Below are 20,659 nucleotides of genomic sequence, written 5' to 3'. Positions count from 1 at the left end.
GGATTATGAGTGCTGTAATGCTTTGTGCATTTTATAACATGACTTTTCTTGTGGTTGTGCTTTTCAATCTATTTTTCAAGTTGTCTTGTTAATAGCATTTTATAGAAGGCGGTTGTTTTACTGATGGTTTGTTGATGGTTTTGTATAATTTATGTGGCAGTTGTGATGTTATTTATTGTATGTAAGCCACTTTTTGACTCATGTGTAGCATAGAAATATAAGAAATGAAATGAAATGAGTGTTGTGACATCAGGACATTGGTGATTTCTCTACCATGCATCATGAAAGGAGATGGGAGAGCAAAACAAACAGCTTCTCTTTGCAGCCTCAGTCCTGTGGTTGACCTCAAACTCAAGCTGTTGCTGACAGCTATATAGCCTATAAGAAGATTGGCCAACCTTACTTGGTTGTTGAAAAGCAGGGTTGGGGAGCCAGTGGCCCTCAAAATTTGGTTAACTACAATTCTCAGTATCCCTGGTCAATTGCCATGCTGGCTGGGGCTGATAGGAGTTGGAGTCCAGCAGCATCTGTGGGCAACAGATCCTGGATAGCTCCGTTGGTTAGAGCCTGGATAATGCCAAGGTTGCAGGTTCAATTCCAGTATGGGACAGCTGTATCTTCCTGCATTGTAGGGACTTGGACTACCTGGGCTCCAGTGTCCCTTCCAACTCTACAGTTCTATGATTCCCACCCCCATTATAAGGAATGCTGACATAATTTATGGAATGCTGACATAATTTATGGAAAACACACCGGAAACTTGAAAAGGGATATCTAAGTGCTGGGCACAGTTAGCACCACTGTGTCATAGGGAATAGTGTGTCAGTACTTGGCAATGGTTTAAATACTTGGTTTAAATACTGAAGAATCCCTTTGGAGACAATTCCATTGGAAGTTTAGAAGGAGACATAATCCATTACTGGGTTCTCCTTGGCGATTAAGAGGAGAAGGAAAAATAACAATAATAAAAGCCTGAGCCACTTCCCAGGGGGATAAAATACAGTTCTTCTGCATGGCAGGATCTCACATGAGTGCTGCGTTGGCTTAGCTGCATTTCTGATTACTCTACATAATGCCTTGGTCCAGTTCCCCGGAAGGTCTGTCGAACAGCTAAAAGGTTACGAAAAAACCTTCACAGGAGATTAGCTGATGCTTAAACAACAAGAGAAATCATAAAGTGAGCTCAGATGCACAGTGACTTTGGGAGCGTTCACGTGCCCATGCATTTTGGGAAAGTGTATTGTTGTGAGAAAAGAGGAAATGCTTTAGAAGAGTCTCAGAAGCTATGCAGTCTTAGGAGCAGAAAAGTAAGCAATGTGTTCCTTTCAGTCTGATCCATGACCCAATTAAGCTAACACTCTTGCATCTGAGCTGATCTCATCCCTCTTTTATCACATCTCATACTATTATTCATAAATGATAATGCCAAGGGCTGCGTCACTGCTTTATTTTCCTCGTTCTCGGTTTTCTGAATTCTTGAGGCCTGTTCCCACATGCAAGGTCATTTGCACAATGGCTGCAGGTTCAGAAACAATGTTTTGCCTGTGTGAATGGGCCTCCATCAACCAAACACTGGGCAGAACTTTTGTATCAACGAGACTTCCATGGAAGAACTTCCCACTGAATTCTACCCTAAGTGAACAAGATGAGAGCTAATAAATAACAACAGAAAACCCACATTACCAACTGCAATACGTAGCAAAATACCATGTAGGTTTTGTGAGGTAGGGAAGAAGAGCCCCTCCCCCTTGTCCTTACACAAGTCAAGAGAGATGTTATTGCTTTTTGTCCGTTTCTGACATCTCCCATTCCAACTGCCCATTCATTTATTCATTTTGCTCTTTAAGCAACCAAACTTAAGGACAGTGCACTCAAATAACTGCTCCACTGACTTTTTCTATTCCCCTGTTTTCAGTGGCCAACTTGGACACATTTCCCTAAATCAGCGTTGTTCCATGCACTTGGCCTCAACTGAGTTGGGGAAGCAGCTCTTCTAAGTTCTTCCAGATTCACATCTGTTCATATTATAGCAAAGGGTCCCTCATTAGGGATGAAATGAGCTTACACTCAAGCTCTGTGACTTAAACTGCATTGGGAGATCAGGCTGCTTTATCATCTCCTGCAAAAGCAAGTAAATAAATGTATTTACAGCTAGTTAAAGTAAATAAATAAATGTATTCGTAATTAGCTAAAATTAGATGAGCAGTGAAAGAAGAAAAAATTGAGAATCCTAGCCCTTCTGCCAGCTTCCTCTCCTTTCCCACTCCACATTCTCCTATCCATTGCAGAGGCCTTGACTTCAAGCAGAGCAAGGGGAGGGACAAGACCTGCTGACTCAAAACTAGCCTGGCTCCCCATTCTCCTGAACCAGAATAGCATTCATGCTTGGAGGAGGAGATAAGGAAGGCTTTTCCTTCTCAGCCCAGAAAGTAAGTTCAAGGTGGAACAAGAGAAAAAGGTATGAGGTCCACACTCCTTCCTTACTTTCTCTTCTTCCCTAAACTTACTTTCTTTCTTTCTTTCTTTCTTTCTTTCTTTCTTTCTTTCTTTCTTTTGAGGGAAGGGTAGTGTTGGAAACATATTGCCCCACACCTATAAACTTGCTGCTCCTCTCAGGAGGTGGGATCCCACTTATCAGAGGCTGTGGAAAGGTATTGCCCCCCCCCCAAGTGCAGCACGCAACTTTTCTCATGGGAAATAATTGCTGCCACTTATTTATATGACAGGATTAAAGGCATGCACAGGTGCCAGGGGAGTGGGTGAGCTAGGATCCAAACCTGCCACCTGTCCCTACTGGTCCCTCTGCCTTTGCCTCCTTTCAGCTGCGTTTACTGACTGGGAGCCACCGGGAACTAAGTCTGCCCCCACTTGCATTGCCCACCCCAGGTTCTGTTTCTTGGTCACAGCTCAGCATGATGGAACATTAGGGAAGTGGGGCAGAATGTCAGGAGCTTAGATAGGAAGGTAAATAGATGGCTTCGACTCAAAGGAATCATCCAATGAATAGCCTCAAGTAACCACATGACGCCAGGATGACGTGGCAGGGGGACTATTTTAATATCTGTTAACAATCAAGCAAAGGCTCTGTGTGCGTGATCACGCTATGATTTTCCTGCACAGAAAAGTTGCATTTTGTTCCATTGGGAGGGGACGGGGGAAGAGCATGTGATTCTGCCACAGAGTTGAATATTCACAGGCGTGCAAGGGAAGGAAAAGGAAACAAACCCTTATTGGTTTCTTCCAAGACGTTGCATCCTGGCTCCTTATGTGATATGCTATTTATACTGGTCTAAATATAGATCTAGAGTTGATTAGTGAACCTTCAGCAAAAAACAAACAAAGCACACACACACAACCTTCCCAGGGTTCTCCTGGGGTGAGCAAACTGGCCTGCTTTCACAACTTTGATTCTTATTTTTGCTGGCCAGAGGCTAGCCTTCAGATGTTTATCTGTTCCTCTCCTGCAGACATATGAGATATACACACTCCTAATACACGATCAACAACCTAGCAAAGCCAATGGGAATAAAGCATGCTTAACAAAAGGTTAGCAGAAGGGAGAAGGTACTTTGCCAGCTGCATTTGTAGCTGTGGCATACACCAGTCTTTTCTTTCTTTCTTTCACAGGTTAGGCAAAGAGCAAAGCAGTCTTGTTTTCCCTGCTGAGTGTCCTGCAACTGCCCCCCCGTTAATAATCTGCCTTCTGAGCAATATGTATGACCTTACAAATGATACGTGCATACAAGCAAGCACCCAGCAATATTTGTCTCCAGTTTCTGTGATCCCATCACAGCCATGACAACTCTTAAACTTTAATTCCTACAATGACCCCCTTCCTTCTCTCTCTCTCTCTCTCTCACTCGCACACACAAACACATTCTCCTTCTTCTTTTGTCTGCCATTAATTAAAGTAGACATATGGAGGAAGCTGATAATAAGAACAGATGAGCCAATGAGAGAGAGAGAGAGAGAGAGAGAGAGAGGCTGGCTGTAATTATTGGAGAGACAGAGAACTTCGCCCAAAGTGGATCTCCAAGAAACCACAAGCAAATGGGACCCAGCCAGAGAGCAAGAACACAAAATTATAATACTTGTGTTGACAGCTGGTTGAGTCATACAGGAACCTTTTCCTCCTCCCCTCGCAGAGGTAGGAAATAGCTGTCATGAAAAACCGTGGGTCATTCCCCAGCTAGTTCAGCCTCCAGCTCAAAACAGGGAATTGTGATGAATGTGAAAATAAACAACCCTTCTCCAGTTCAACAATAGACCTCCCAATGGGAAACGAACAAATGGCTCAGAAACAGACAAAGGCCTCCCTTGCTAGTTTTGGTGTAATATCGTCATCTTCTGCTTTGTCAATCTGGTCCTTAAAAACTTCCATTAAATCCTGCCTCCTAACAATTGATTAAGAGGTTGAGGTTGCAATCCTGTACTCACCCGGGACCAAGCCCCATCAAAAACAATGGGACTTATTTCTGAGAAGGCATGCATAGGATTGCACTGTTAGAAGTGCATGGAAAAGTCATGGAAAAGGCTCTAAATGAAGCCCCAACTCCTAAATACCTCCTGCCCAATCTTATCATTTCACGGGGGGGGGGAGCGGGGGGAGCTACCTGGAGTGAAATAACCAAACAATCCAAGCAATAAAAACAATGAAGTATAAAGAGTAAAATCTCCCTTTTGTTTCTGGACATTATATATGTGGAAGGGAAACTGAATTACACTGAAAACCAGAGCCATAAACTAGTAAAACCAGCCAGCACTCCCCTAGTTGTTATTCTTAACGCTGCAAAGTAACTTGACTTCCTAAATGTCTGACACTTTTAAAACAGTCTCTTACTTTTTAACCTGGCCCTGTTTTAGTTTTACCCTAGAACATCAGGACAGAACAGTAAAGTCTCCCACTCTTATCACCGATACAGGGAAGGGGGGAAAAGAATTGTGGGAAATAATGGATCTTTAAAATCTTTTCCAACAACAACAACAACAACAACACATTATCTTCCTCCCGATTCGCAAGAGATTGCCAGAAATGAGAACGCAAGACCGTAGAACTGCTGCCTGCAACTTCAACCCGAAAACAGGGAATTTCAGCACCATGGACGGCGGCAACTTTTCCGGGAGTGTGTCAAGTAAGAGAACGAAACAGACATTCGTGGCGGTTGCCTCTCCCTCCGCCCGCAATTTTCTCTCTTCCGCTTTGGGATCCCTCCCCAGGTGAGAGAGTATCAAAGTCCACAGACTAGTCTCTCTACTTTTTTTTTTTTTAAAAAGAAATGCTGAGAAACTTTAAAGGCAGCGAGCAAAAAGGAAAGAAAGAAGATCTCGCCTTTCCACCCCCTTTGCCCTGTCTTCGTCTCTTCTCGCTCTTCCAGTCATCTTTCCACAATTGCAACGAGATCCAAAGCGCGCCCGCGAGAAAAACTCGGCCATCAAAGATCCAAGAATAGGGGGAAAAAATAACAATAAGCAAATAGGCCGTCGAATACAAAAAGACACCCCACCACCACGGGCACGGTTCCTCCAAAGCGATCTCTACAGATCGGGACAACCTCTAGAACTATCCGGATATATATATATAATTTTTTTCCTCTCTCTCTTCTCAAACACTCTCTTTCCCACCCTCCAGAAACCACCCGAAGAATACGACGATCATTGCTTATTAATATTTTCTCCTTCTTAAAAACCAACACATACACAGTTGATAAATATGTGCCTTTTGTCCGCGCAAACAAACAAACAAACAAACAAGAGAGCATAACATTGACTTACCTTTGCTCACAGCCTATTGTCTGTCTCTTTTCAAAATGACATCACGGAAAGCAATCATGAAATTTACATGGGGTGGTGGGCGGGTGGAGATGGGGGGGGGGAGCGGGAGAGTTGGAAGGTGGAGAGGTTGGAAAGGGGGGGGGGAGAGCTGGAGAGGAGAGAGAGCACTTGCTGAAAGCGGCCCCCCCTCCCCACTCCCTTACGCCGGGAACATGCGTGGAAGAAGGTTCGTAGCTTTCAATTAAAACCGCTGATAAGTCTTTAGTGTGTGAACTCTTTAAGCTCGCTAAAGGCAGTGTCTCACTTAATGATCGCTCTCATTAATGGGAATGGCGGGGGGGGGGCGGTGGAAAGGAGGAGGAGGACGTGGATGGGGGGGCCGCTCTTCTCCTTCCCTTTGTAAATACACTACCCATCAACCCTTTGGGCTTGCAATATATCTGTTTACTCTCCGAGGTGAAATAAATCTACAGTACAGGAAGGAGGGGAGGGAAAAAAAGAGAAAGACATGGAGGTGCTGACTTTTTTCCCTTTGGAGGGGGGTGAGCGTGGGAGGGAGCCCCAGAATATATTTCCCCCTCTTTCCACCACTCCTCGGGCTCTAACAGAAGGTGGAAGATCTCCCCTCGGCCCCCCCTCAAAATCCAATCTGATCCATAATTAATATGCAGCATGGGTTGAAAGTCCTTTTATGCAAAGGAGACAAAAGGAGCTGGGAAGGTTACAACTGTCAGCTTAATCCCCCCCTCCACATTTCCAGCCTATGGTACAGTCCCATAATTTCTAATAGCAACAAGCAGGGAATGACAGATGCCCCGGCTTAGCCCAGCTGCAGCGAAAGTACTTTACAATGTTTATTGGTGGTTAGAAAAGATGACCCATTGCCATAAAGAACAGGGTGGGGAATTCACCACCAGAGGCAAGTTGGGAGACCAGCAGTGATTGAGCTAATATACTGAAAAGTCCAGGAGTTTGGCTGTATATGTCGGCACACAACACAACACAACACAGCATACACTTCCCATGCTGATTATAGTAATCTTGGAGTTGATGCATCAATTTAAAAAAATCTGCAAAGTTTATCCAGATGAGTAAAAGGGAAGTTTGTCCTTGTCTTTACCTCCTTCCACCATCAGATCCACTTTTCTCAAAAAAACACCCTACTCCTTTCCTCTACTGCAGGGCTTTAGGAATTTGGTTGCCTTCAAGGGAGCGGCTTGGATCCATGAGGCACAGGAAAGTTCCCCCTCACAAGCGCAATTGAAATGGACAGAAGAAGCAAAAGAGCATTGTTCAATAGGGCTTTGGCAAAAGAATGTCTCAGATGGATTGGGTCCCATTTCGATTTGTATGTCTGTGTGTCTGTGTTTTAGGTTTCCTGTCTCAGGAAGCCAAAACTCCTTGGCTGGACCAGGTTGTAGGCAATGTTTGGTTCTAAGAAATGTGGCACAAACATGTGTGTTGTGTAAATATGACTCTGATGTCATATTTGATGGATTATGTTTAATCCGGCCACTATCCTTGATCTCAGTATTGAGTGGAAGAAAAGTCAATGCCATATTTTATCAGAACAATGCCTTCAAAGTTCTGGTGAGTCTTGTTAAAAACACAGCATCAAAAGAGTCCTAGCAAGCTTGTTGTGAAAGGCTTCTGAACCACTTAGGAATGTGTTTAGTGATTTATATAACAAATGGCCCAGAGAATGGATATGTCACTGGGCTTAAACCTTTGGAGAGTTGTGTTTAAATACCTTCTCTGCCATTGTCTTATTTGTTTGGCCTCGGTCAAATGTCTCTTGGTCTCACAACTGTGATAAACTAGTTCAAAGAGCTGTTGTGAGGGAAAGGCAAGTTAAGACTCTAATTCTGGTTAAGGTGATATCAGTGCGCTTGAGAATGAGAGCTGGTGTAATGTGCAGTATTTAAAGCCTTAGCCACAAATTCACTAGTTAAGTCTTGGCCAAAACATTATAATGGCCAGGGAGATTGCAGTTCAGCTCTGCCTCAGCTCCCCGAGTAAACTCTGATCATATGGGTGACTACAGTTTGGTGAAAATGGACTTGAGGGGCAAATTAAGACCCCTTTGTTTTTCCTTGCCTTAGTGTCAACATTTTGACTTAAAGGGGAATCAGATATGTTTTGTTTCATGCATGAGTTAAATTCTAGGAATTGGTTGACATCTGCATATTACAAGTTTTATTATTACTACAAATTATTACCCACCCTTCACCCTAAGGTCTCTGGATGGGTTACAACAATCAAAACACATTTTTTTAAAAAACAACAACAACCCCCAGTTAAAGTCAAGTTGTTACACAATTCTTGTTATTTGATTCTTTCCTCAGCATGGAATGTCCATCATCTAAACATGTGAACTATCTCCCTTGAAAAGTATTGTGCTTTGATTTTGATCGGATGATATGAAAGTCCTATCATTTGACAGGCCCTGGCTCACACATGCAAGCCAACACTTGAAGGTAGTCAGCAAGTCATCAGCATGCATGTGTGAATTAGCACCAAGAGCCTGTAGGGGATATCTGGACAGCAAATTCCTACAGCTAGCCAACCTCAAAGACCTGGTTCTTACACATTGTCTGCATGAATCCTGACCAGAGTCGGTGACCAATTCTTGAAACACACCATATACAACATACACACATTTTCATTGGAAGAGCACAAACACAGAACCCCAGAATTCTGTCTGATAAATGTGCATACTTGTAAACTGCAAGAGTGTCACTGGAAGTCCTTGGCTGTTGTCCCTTTATAAATTCATGCATGCCAAAAACTAAACAATTGCTATTGGGGTGTTTTCCCATTTTGATACCCAGACAGTGAATCCCACATATATAACTCCATGAAGTAGACTATTGGAATTCCTATTTTATAAATTGGAAAGTAAACTCGTTTTCCCCACCTGAATTGGAGTTGAAACTTAGATGTAAGTCGTAACTTGCAATCAACTCTGCTACCTTTATATTGCAACGCCATGCTTGTTTATTCAGAAGTTGGTCCAACTGATGTCAATGGAACATCAAGGTAAGTGTGCTTAGGATAACAGTCTTACTTAGAGCACTAGTATGTGTGTATGTATGTGTTGATGGGATATCAGAAGTCTTCAAGACACCATCCCATCAACCTTATGGATAGAAAATAGAATCTATCAGCTGTACACACACACACACACAAACACACACACGGCTTAGATCATGAGTCTACAACTATCTACTTCAACTAGCAGGTCTTCAGGATTTGAGGGAAACCTTGCAGCAGCCTCTGTTGCTTCTAGGTCAGGGGTCAGCAAGCTTTTTCAGCAGGGGGCCAGTCCACTGTCCCTCAGACCTTGTGGGGGGCTGGACTATATTCTGAGGGGGGAAATTCCTATGCCCCACAAATAGCCCAGAGATGCATTTTAAATAAAAGCACACATTCTACTCATGTAAAATCACACTGATTCCCGGACCGTCCATGGGCCGGATTTAGAAGGTGATTGGGCTGGATCTGGCGCCCTGGTCTTAGTTTGCCTGTCCATGTTCTAGGTGGAGAAACAGTGAATAGAACCATCTATATACAAAGTCCATGCTCTATTACTCAACTACAGCCCCTCCCCAAACAGTAAGGCAATCTATTTCCCCCAGGCAGGCTTGCCCAATACAGTGGTACCTTTGTTTACGAACTTAATCCCTTCCGGAAGTCTGTTCTTAAACCAAAGCTTTCTTAAACCAAGGCGTGCTTTCCCGTAGCAGCGGGGGACTCAATTTACAAATGGAACACACTCAACAGGAAGCAGAACGTGTTCTGCTTCCAAGGCAAAGTTCACAAACCAAAACATCTACTTCCAGGTTTGCAGCGTTCTTAATCCAAGTGGTTCATAAACTAAACTGTTCTTAAACCAAGGTACCACTGTATACTACTTCTGCTAAAGACCCATATTTAATAAGGTTACTCCAGTCTCTGAAATTAACAACTTCTATTTCCCCCAAACATTTGCCTCTATTAGTAACCACAACTATTAGGGGATCCCTTGATCGATTCTTCTTTTTCAGAAGTTCAATCTATTTTTTTTAGGCAAGTGACTTTTAGATTCTGCTCAAATAAGTTAACATTGTTTCAAGCTCTCTTTGGGCCTGGCTCTAAATGCACGTATTCAAATGCACCAGAAAACCCAGGAAAGACTTGCAGCGGCCCATTTCAGACATCGAAATCCCCCCTTTTTTTCTTGCAAGCTCAGCCATTAACATAAAAGGATGCGTTCAGCTGAGAGTACTCCTAAAAACACACACACAAAAACCCCTCTATTGCCTTTGACCATGCTGTGAAGACAGGGATATTTTACATCCTAAACCTCTGGCATTCAGAAATTCTATTAAAGCCTTATCATCAGGCACCAGGCACGGTGCTTTAACTGCATTTCATTGTTCTGTATTCAAGATAGAATCAAAGGGAGGGGAAAGACAGGATCAACTTTATCCCGTGAACAATGCTAGATGGTCCCCTTGACTGCTATTTAATTCAGATCTGTAATGCTCCAACTTGGAAAACAAAAGCAAAATATTGTGGGAAGTAGGAAGGGTAGGAGTGTGGTTGTGTGTGCATGTATAGGCCCACACACTCCTATGCTAATTTAAATATATTTCAGAACAAACACATAGACCCACAAGGAAGAGAGAGACACAGAGACGCATGCTCATGTCATTGTTTTCCGAAGTCCTCCAAAGTGTATAGTTTTGTTTTTTCCTTGTTCATGATCATGGGACAATTACATATGGAGGAACAGCCATTGGTCAAACCATACGCATTATATTAAGCAGCTTGGGGATACTCTGAAAATACAGCTAATTTCAAGATTTACTGCTTTTCGGAGCCAAGCGGCAAAAATATTTAACTTTTCCAATATGATATTAAGATTTCCTGACGTCATGTCATTTGTGGATGTGCCTATCGAGAGGATCATGCTCATATCCAACTGTCACACATCTTTCACGGGCTAATTTCCCCCAGTCAAAGTTAAGAACACATTTCAATCTCTTCCACCAAAGTCACTCAGACCACAAAGAACATTTGGCTGGATCTGCGCCTAGATCATCATCAAAATACATTGGTATGGCAATAATGTTTGATGTTTCCTCCGGTTTATCAAAACAAAAAGCATCTGGCTAAGCATGAGTGATTGCATCAGTAATAATACTTCAAATTCATTCTGCAGCTCTTGATTATTCACCAGTTTTGATTTTCAGGTCAAAACTCATGATTTCAGGGCAAACTTCAGTCATGAATATTCACCTTTTGCAATGTAGTTTGCCACTATAGTTCCCCTGGTTACTGACATTGTTTCCACTTGGCTGCTGCTCCTTCAGTGCCATTTGCTTTCTGATTGTTGCTCTATTATCCTCCTCAGGTTAGTCATGTGGGCGATTCTACCCAATCAGGAAGCCCATAATGAATGGGGTGACATTATGGTGTGATGTAGCCAATTCAGGTTGGATATGTGATGGCATCACTGAGGTTGGCTAAGATGGACAATGACTCAAAATGAATAAATAATACCTATTGTTGCCCCAAAGTGCCCTTCTGGAAGATGTTTTTTTCAGGCTGCCCAAAAGGTCTATTGATTATTATTCCTACTCCCATCTTTTATGGGTTTTTTTGTGTGGTAAAAATAATAATTCTTGACATTTTTTAGCACCTGCATATGATCAATCTCATAGTGATTCACATTTCACGGATAGTCTAAGGCTATACTTTAAATGTATTGTGATGCCTGAAGAGTACTAGGGTCATCTGATGAAACTCATTGGCAATAGAATAATATAATCAATCATAGGTTCAGGATAGACAACAGAAACTACTTCCTCACTCAACACATTGTTAATTTATCACCACATGATGAGGTGGCTACTGTTTAGATGGCTTTCAAAGGGATTTAGACAAATTCATGAAGGGGAAGAGATCTCTCAATGGCTTTTAGCCTGGCTAGCTCTGCTGAACCTCCTTGTTCAGGCACAGTGTTTTTTCACTCATTATCAATGTCTGTCAATATCAATGTCTGTGGAGCAACAACAGGAGAGAGGTATTGCCTCCACACCCTTTTGCCTTGGGCTTCCAGGAGTCATCTATCTGGATGGTGTGAGAAAGAGGATGCTCAGCTATGTGGACCTTTGGTCCTACCAAGCATTGCTATATATCAGGCATCCCCAAACTCGGCCCTCCAGATGTTTTGGGACTACAGTTCCCACCATCCCTGGCCACTGGTCCTGTTAGCTAGGGATGATGGGAGTTGTAGTCCCCAAACATCTGGAGGGCCGAGTTTGAGGATGTCTGCTCTATATACTGTTAATGCTCTTTTAAATAAGATTATTACAGAAAGAAAGTCTAATACTTCGTTACTTTTTTACTTAATGACAAACTGCCAACCCTCAACCATAGGTTCAGTGCCAGAGAGCACCAAAGGTTCATTATTTTTTTTACCAAAAAGGAAAAGAAAAAAGTAAATGACAGGGCAATGGACTAATATGAGGTCTAAATCAATACTTTCCTTTTCTTGAAAGGAAGACTATGGATTGACGTGATCTATCTCAAATTGGGCAAAACAATCCAAGGCCCCAGACTGCCATGTTGGAGGATGAAGTGGAGGTGTACCTACTCCCAGTTCTGCTTGGTTTTGCCAGGCTCTGGTGGCAGGAATTCTGCAATGCACTTGCCAAAAATATGGCCAGAAACTACAGCTAGTGGTATCCCAGCTGGTGATAGCCACCAGAACTCCAGGAAAAGGGCATTATAGGTTCAGGGAAGGGGTGGAGTTTGGTTGGTGCAGGATTCACTGATGTGATCACTTGTTTCCCTTTCCTTTCATATTTTTTATTCAACATTCTGCCTTTTACTGCACTTCCTAAACAATATGGCTGATTAAACAATCTATGGCCTTTTAATGTTTTTGTGGGAGGGGGTTATTGGTTTTCGTTTGCTGCAATTATTATGTTATGTATTTTGTCTTTCCTGTTTGTATTTTTTTATCCTGCAAACTGCCCTATGAACTTCAGATGAAGGGTGGTATATAAATTTAATAAATAAATTCTGGACCATCCCTGCTTCCATCACACAGCAGGAATGAATTCAGTCTGGGCCTCTTTGCTATGCCAGCTTGGGACCGGGCATAATGTTTTTCCTGCCCTCAATTTCCACTCTGGCTGGCATGAGTAGTGGGACTCTGGCTGAAGTGGTGGCTACTAAATTCCATTAAGTCCTGCCACTGTTGGCCAAAAGTTTTGGGTTGTGGCCTAAGCCATTTAAAATCTTATTGGGAGATCACAAAGCATCTGCCTGGTTTTCTTCATGTAATCCGTGGGACTTTAACGTGTGGGAGTTTAACTCTGGCTGGATCATGCCCAACATGTACCAACACAGAATCATAGAAATCTACCATAAAAGCAGGCATCAAGGTGGTGGAAGAAAGAAGAGTGTAAAGTAAGAAAGAGGATGCCTGTAGGATGCTGTCTTTGGCTCCGCACTCAGATTATGGCGATAATTTCAGACTGTTCCATGTGTTGGCTCTCTCTGTGCCAATTCACAGACTGTGGCCCAGCAGAAAGACTGGGTGATTTTTCTCCAAGCTATTGGGACCCAGTCCGTGCATCATAATGGCCACAGATTTGAGGGCACCAGGCAGACTTGCTGTAGACTTGCTTATTCATTCAAGAGCATCAAATGGCAAAGCTGTTTCTGGGGACAGTATTACTTTTGACTGCAGGTGGGCAGTTCTCTCTATCTCACCCTGCACCTCACAAAATGCCACCTTGAACACATGGATAAGAATTCTGCCTAGCCTTCTTCCTCACATTTGTTTTCCTGTGTTCATTCAAAGAGGCTTTTTGTGTCTGATGAGCAATCATTCAAAGACAGAATTTGGTTCTGATGGATCTATAAGTGTGGCCACATAGCAGTTGCCCCATGAGTAGCTACAGTGAATGCAGTAGTTTGATATATGGGTAACTCCTGCAGCATGGTATGTTTCCAGGCCATCACTGCTTCCAAAAATGTCTCCATGCTTAGAAGAACTGTTGTGTTGTCTGTTACATGGGATGTCCTTGCGGAGAGGGGTGCTAAATTCAGGAATTGTCCAAAAGCACTGTCCTAATCTTCACTCATCATTGTAAATTCTAAAACCAGGGATAATGGCCACATTCAGGATCTGAGTGAATGACCAGTTCAGCACTCAGAGATGGACAGCTCCTTTCTGAATTACACAACAATTTCCTAAATGAAATCTCTCAAGAGTTTGGAACTGAAAACCAGATGCTGTTAGCAGGCAAAGCAAGTACAGTCCTTGATGAGGCTGCGGTAATCTACTTTTATTTCTCAATAGTTAATATTTCTGTTCCAGGAATTTCTGAAATTATATCTACTATTTCATTAGTAACACTGGCAGAAAACCTTTGGGGAAAAGCTCACGGATTTTCTTTAAAACTGAGTGGTAAGAAATGATCCCATGATCCATATCTTGAATATTATTTTTATTAGAAAATGAGCTGTAAAAAATGGTGTGTTTGCGTGATTATCTGCAAAGAATAAAAACAATGTGCATGCATTTAAAGAGAAGAATTCTAAAGTGCATTAAATTAAAAAAAATTGAAATAAATCAGAGTGGTTTTTATTTCCACCTAGATGTGAAAGGGGACTGCAGAAGTAGAAAAAAAATTCAAAAAAAATTGAAATAAATGTTTTGGCCTTTGTGAAGATCGCTGTAATTAAAAGAACAATGACTTTCTGCGGAGCCAGACATACAACTGTGAAGCTGCCGTGGTGCTTCTTAGAAACTCTTTTGTCATTTAGGCCTCAAACTTAATGCATTTGAAATTGGGTACCAACTTCTCTGCTTACCAGCTGGAAGAATGGAGGAGCAGGCTGGTGGGGAGGGGGTCGAAATGGGGGAAAAGAGAAGCAAGATTGTCCCTTATTTCTTTGTGGACAAGAAAACCGCCCTGTGCAGATGGGGAGACTTCCCTTAATGCCTCAGACGGCAATTAAGAACGCTTTGCCAAGAAGAAATAGCCCCGCATTAATATTGTATATGGAACAGCTGAAGGGCTGGAGTACATTCTGCCCAGCACAAGCCCCTAGCAGATGGAACAACAAGACAGAAGGGAGGGGAGGGGGAGAAGGAGAGGGGGGAGAACCCATTTAATAACCCCCTTCTCTGAGATGTATACAATCACTCCCTTGGAGTAAAAAGTTCTTTGTCTACAAGAAATTTACAGTTGGAAGCTGATCTTTTTAATCTGATGATTTCCCTCCTCCCAAAAGCTGCCAACTTTTTTTGTTTTTTAAATTTCCTTTTCAAATGATCTGCCTGGAAACCCCAAAGCTTCTCCTGTGCTGTTGATTGCCCAGGCAATCCTTCCCCATTCAAAAACCCACCGATCCTTATAGACATTGTTTTAACTAGCGCTGAACAGGTTTCTTCCTGTTGAACTTTCAACAAGTTTACAATGGAAGGGTTTCACATTCTGGCACTACAAGAAAGGAAGGAGGAGGAAACAAGGAAACCGAAAGAAATTACCGAGAAACACATTAGTTCCCCACTTTGATTTTACATAAATAACATTTGCAGAACAGAACGTAAACACCAAAATTAAGAGTAAAGATTCAGTCACTGGAGGCTGCAATGAAAACTGCATTTAGCTTCCTAGTTCCTTCCCTCTTTTTCAAAATTCTTTACAAGGTAAGAATCTTAATTTTTTACATGCAGTTCATTATTTGCTTCCTTCTCCACCAGTCACAACACATGATGGGTACAGTTTTGAGTTGGCAGGCTGCAGTTCAGATCATGTCAAAAGTTAAGCACCATTCCACCTCCCCCCCCCCCCGAGAAAACAAACCCAGGTTCTGATTTTTAATTCGGGCTTGATCTCCTTGGCTAATTGACATCTTGTTGATCTACACACAGATTAATCCCCACGCCCAGCTAAAAGACACAAAGCGAGTCCCAGAAGTTGCTGTGTGGGGATCAAGGCAAGGCAACAGATCCGTCAGTGAACGGCAGCAACGCTACAGGAAAAAGCAAACAATAAAGAGAAGAAGCCCAGAAAAAAAGTTAAAGATACATCTTTGTTTGTTTAACACGCACCTAGGAATGTTCCACACAGCTTCATTCTTGCTTTCTTTTTTTTCCTGAGCACTATTTCCCTTGGAACAACAAGCATGAAAGCCAAGCACAACTGTTCAATTCACACGCGCGGATACTTTCATTTCAAAAAAAGTTACAGTCCGGAGCAAAAACTTATGCATCGCGGAGGGCCTCCGAGGAAGGGAGGCCAGCCAATGGGAGCTTCCCAAGCTGCTAATTGCAAATCAAGGCAGCCAACAAAGCAGCCAATCGGGGGCCGGGCCGTTCCTGGGTGCACGCAGCTATTGAGACGGGAAACAATAGAACTGAGCTGAATGAAACTGAATGGGGGAAGCAGACGCGGCTGCATGTTGACAGCAGCAGTGGCTCTCCGCAAACTCCTCTGCAAAGCGAAGGGCTGTCGCTCAGTGGCAGAGCATCTGGTCTGCATGCAGAAGGGCCCAAGTGGAGTCTTTGGTTCCTGTAGGTAGGGCTGGGGATGCCCCGCCTGAATCCCCGGACAGCTGCTGTCAATCAGTGTAGACAGGACAAAAAAATTCCTTCCAGTAGCACCTTAAAGACCAACTAAGTTAGTTCTTGGTATGAGCTTTCGTGTGCATGCACACTTCTTCAGATACAAGTTGGTCTTTAAGGTGCTACTGGAAGGAATTTTTTTTGTTTTGACTATGGCAGACCAACACGGCTACCGTGTATCTGAAGAAGTGTGCATGCACACGATAGCTCATACCAAGAACTAACTTAGTTGGTCTTTAAGGTGCTACTGGAAGGAATTTTTTTTGTTTTGACTATGGCAGATCTACACGGCTACCTATCTGTAAGTGTAGACAGGCTAGATGGATCAGTGGTACAAGGCTTGGTACAGGGTTATACAGTGGTACCTCGGGTTACATACGCTTCAGGTTACATACGCTTCAGGTTACACACTCCACTAAACCAGAAATAGTGCTTCAGGTTAAGAACTTTGCTTCAGGATAGGAACAGAAAGCGGGCTCCGGCGGTGCAGCGGCAGCAGGAGGCCCCATTAGCTAAAGTGGTGCTTCAGGTTAAGAACAGTTTCAGGTTAAGTACGGACCTCCGGAACGAATTAAGTACTTAACCCGAGGTACCACTGTATGCTCCAGAAAGCACTTAAGCTGGTATTTGTGTGGTAATGGCAGCAATATCAGCCAATGCTGATGCTGCAAGCTATAGTGCATATGAATTCATTAAATATGAATATAACTACTAAGTAGTTAAATCGAATACAACCATGCATCCAGCAACGGTTGCAATTAAAATTGCTGGCGATCTTCACCTGAAATCAGAAGAGTTTTGTAGACTCCAGATTAGGCAGAAGCTTCCATTCAGATTTGGAGGGAAGAGAGAAATAAATCCGAAATAGTCCTGCCACAACTGTCCCCCCCCCCCCCCAGTTTGTGTTGCCACAGAACTCCAGTTTGGGACTTAATTTTTGTATGCCTCTCAAGACCCAGCTGATCTGGTCAGCAAAATGAAAAAACAAACAACCGCTGGTTTTGTATTCAACATAGCACTAAAGCGCTGATTCTGTTAGCGCAAAGATTTCTCCTTTTACAGTGGAAGATTCTCCCCTTTTCTGCCCCCACCCATCCCCTATATCCGTTTAGGGTTGGCAGGGAGGTTGGTACAGAGCGTCTCCACCCCCATCATCCAGCCCAGACACTGGAGTCCTACTCTGAGGGCCTAGAGGCAATTCCCTCAGTACGAGAAGTGAAGTTACAGGGAACCAACAACAAACAAACCTAAGGTCACGTAAAGCATACTCAAAGCAGCTACTACTATGCCATAAGATCCACTGTCCTGTAATATCACACATGAGCTTTAACTACTGTTGAAGCCCAGGACGGCGAAAGAAGGCCAATATTCCGGAAATCCTTTTCTTAGACCATGTGCAAGGATTCTGTGGAACTGTAACAAGCTTTCATGTGGATTGTTTGGGCCTTATGAACAGACAGGTGGAATAGACACCATTACATGGATGGACCTTATGCATGAACTGACTAGAGATTGATCTGATCCACTGGGTCTTCTGCTTTGTTCGTTTGCTGAACTTTATGAGTTACTTCCGTTGAAATTTATGATTTGATACATGAATTTAATATCTTATTTATCTAGGAACACAGCCAGTTACGTCTCGTGTCTTTATATAGGGAACCAGGCAGAGGGCCTTCTTGGTGGTGGTGCCCTCCCTGTGGAATGCTCTTGCATCAGATGTCAAGGAGAGAAAGAAATGCACAACTGTTAGAAGACATCTGAAGGCAGCCCTGAATCAGGAAGTTGTTAATGTTTGGTGTTTTGCTGTGTTTTTATTATGTTGGAAGTCGCACAGATAGACTGGGGCAACCTAGTCAGATGGGCAGGGAATCATCATCACCATCATCATCACCACCACCACCACCACCATCTAGTGTTCCTCCTGGTGCCCTGCCCTTCCCACTACCTCACCCTTCCTCTTTCCAGAAAGGAGAAGCAACACACCTGAAGGAGGGCAGGTCAGCACCGCTCCATCTACTACTGCAAGGTGAGACAGAAAGTTTGAGCTGGGTCTGCTTAAAAACACACCACCACCACCACCACCCGAGGTTAAAGCAGATTTAAGGCACTACAAGATAGAAGCCTTTGCTGCTGCCCTAAAACTATCAAGGAGTCCTGCTAGCACATCTCTCTACCAGGTGCACCTCTAAAGGGAGGTTCATTGTCTCTTGGAACCTGGTTTTAGGGGTGTGGGGACTTCAAGCAGCAACAAGAAACTTAAATCTGTGCTTGCAAAGTGCAGACTTCAGAGCTGGTCCTGCCATTAGGCAGAGTGAGACAGCTTCCTCAGGTGGCAGAAGATTGGAAGCACCACCAAGGTTCAGGAGGGCAGAGCTGTAGCTGCCACAGAGTCTGTGGGGTACCCACTAGACAGTCTGCTTCCCCCAAGCACAAGGAAGGACACTGTCCCATTGCCAGTGTTTGGTTTTTGTCAAGGAATGCAACACAAAACAGAACAATTGTAAAGAAAACAAATATCAGGTAGTTCCACTTGGGTGTTACATGCAGATGTTGAGATGGCAATGGGAGGTTATAGCATAAAATGGTCCTTGAGATGTCCACATTTCATGAAGGCCAAAGAACCATGAAGACCATTCACAGCAGTGCAAGTAATAATGCCCCACCATACAGCATGCAGATGTTCTGGGTTTACTAGTCATTCGGAGACTCTCAAATGATGCATATATTTTTTTCTGTGTTGGTCAGGCTCCAAATGTTTTTGTACCGTAAGGATAACTGCAAACCTTGAAGCATCTTCCATTTTGGGATGATGGATAACCCGAATGCAGCCAGTGCCCATTTCCACTGCCCATGTTGAAGGGAGACTCTGTACCATCTTGTCCTCGTCTCAGATAGCAAAATGTCTTAGACTGGCCCTTGCAAACTCCAGCTACTAGTACAACAATAAATCGAGTCCCAGGAGTGAAAAATATATAATATTTTCTGTGACTTTCCTCCTGACTGCTGAGTACTCAGGGCGGGGGTAGTGAAGGGTCTTATAATAAATCATTCTCTTAGGAGTGAATTATTATAAGAGTTGTACCTTAACTCATAGGCTGCAATCAATGTTTGTGAATAATAGCCACACATGTTTAGCACTCAAATCTTTTATTATTTTTGTATGCTGCAGAGGTGGGGGGCAGCCACTTTTGGGGGGGGACGTCTGGGTTCAGAAGGGACACGGGTGACACTGTGGGTTAAACCACAGAGGCTAGGGCTTGCCGATCAGAAGGTCGGTGGTTTGAATCCCTACGATGGGGTGAGCTCCCGTTGCTCGGTCCCTGCTCCTGCCAACCTAGCAGTTCAAAAGCATATCAAAGTGCAAGTAGTTAAATAGGTACCACTCTGGTGGGAAGGTAAACGGTGTTTCCGTGCGCTGCTCTAGTTCTCCAGAAGCGGCTTAGTCATGCTGGCCACATGACCCGGAAGCTGTACGCCGGCTCCCCCGGCCAATAAAGCGAAATGAGTGCCGCAACCCCAGAGTCGGCCACGACTGGACCTAATGGTCAGAGGTCCCTTTACCTTTACCTGGGTTCAGAACTAGCCAGACCTCTGCAGGGGCTGCTAACCCAGCAATCACCTGATGGTATATGATGAGTTCAATCCCTGCTGGAAGCAGTGTAGTTTGCAGAGCAGAGGTTTGGCATACAGGAAGTCCATGAGCCAATCCCTAGCTTCTTGCCACTTCTTCTTTTAACTTTAGGTAGGCAGGCAAGCAAGACAGCTGCCCGAGACCTTGAAGAACTCTTGTCACCCAAAACAGCCAGTAAAAGCCATGGGCAACCCAATGGACAGGCTCAGAACATTGCAACTCTACACTATCCCCGAAGTATCTCGAAGGTTCCCTAGCAACAGTTCAGCTCAGTCCAGCCTTCTTGCTGAATATGGCCTTCTTGTTTTGCATTGCAAGGCTTTGTTTACAGTGGAAGGGGCATCTATTGTGGCCACCAACTAAAAAGCAGAGGGCAGCTATCTCTCCTGAAGGACAGATGGCAACACTCCAACTTGGGGGTGTGGGGTGTGGAGAAAGAATTGGCTCTGGGTCAGAAAAGGAGTTCCTGCTAGCAAGGTGGCACTACAGTCTAGTAATATATTTATTTAGGGGAAAGTTAGGCTCATTCATCAGGTCAGGAGGGGACTTTCGACTGCAGTGACTTTTAGATTGAGGGCTTGTGTCACACCAATGACCCAGAGTTGGATGATGCAAAGAGG

General features: G+C 43.6%; 1 protein-coding gene across 4 annotated transcripts in view; it reads right to left on the bottom strand.

The window, feature by feature from the left end:
• MYT1 (myelin transcription factor 1) overlaps positions 1 to 15,975 on the bottom strand; it is a 166,964-nt gene extending 150,989 nt beyond the window's left edge. For 2 of the 4 annotated variants that reach the window (XM_081916678.1, XM_081916680.1), the window contains exon 1: positions 15,896 to 15,974. In XM_081916678.1, the coding sequence (XP_081772804.1) occupies positions 15,896 to 15,971 (76 nt within the window). In that variant the 5' untranslated portion in view covers positions 15,972 to 15,974. Of the gene's footprint in view, positions 1 to 5,772; positions 6,218 to 15,895 lie in introns of those variants that run through there. The other 2 variants (XM_081916679.1, XM_081916681.1) reach the window with 2 other exon arrangements.
• Between the last annotated feature and the right edge of the window lie 4,684 nt (positions 15,976 to 20,659).

Source organism: Podarcis melisellensis (assembly GCF_964234715.1).
Source record: "Podarcis melisellensis genome assembly, chromosome: 6".
In the NCBI taxonomy this organism is placed as follows: domain Eukaryota; kingdom Metazoa; phylum Chordata; class Lepidosauria; order Squamata; family Lacertidae; genus Podarcis; species Podarcis melisellensis.
This window is presented reverse-complemented; position numbering and strand designations above follow the sequence as displayed.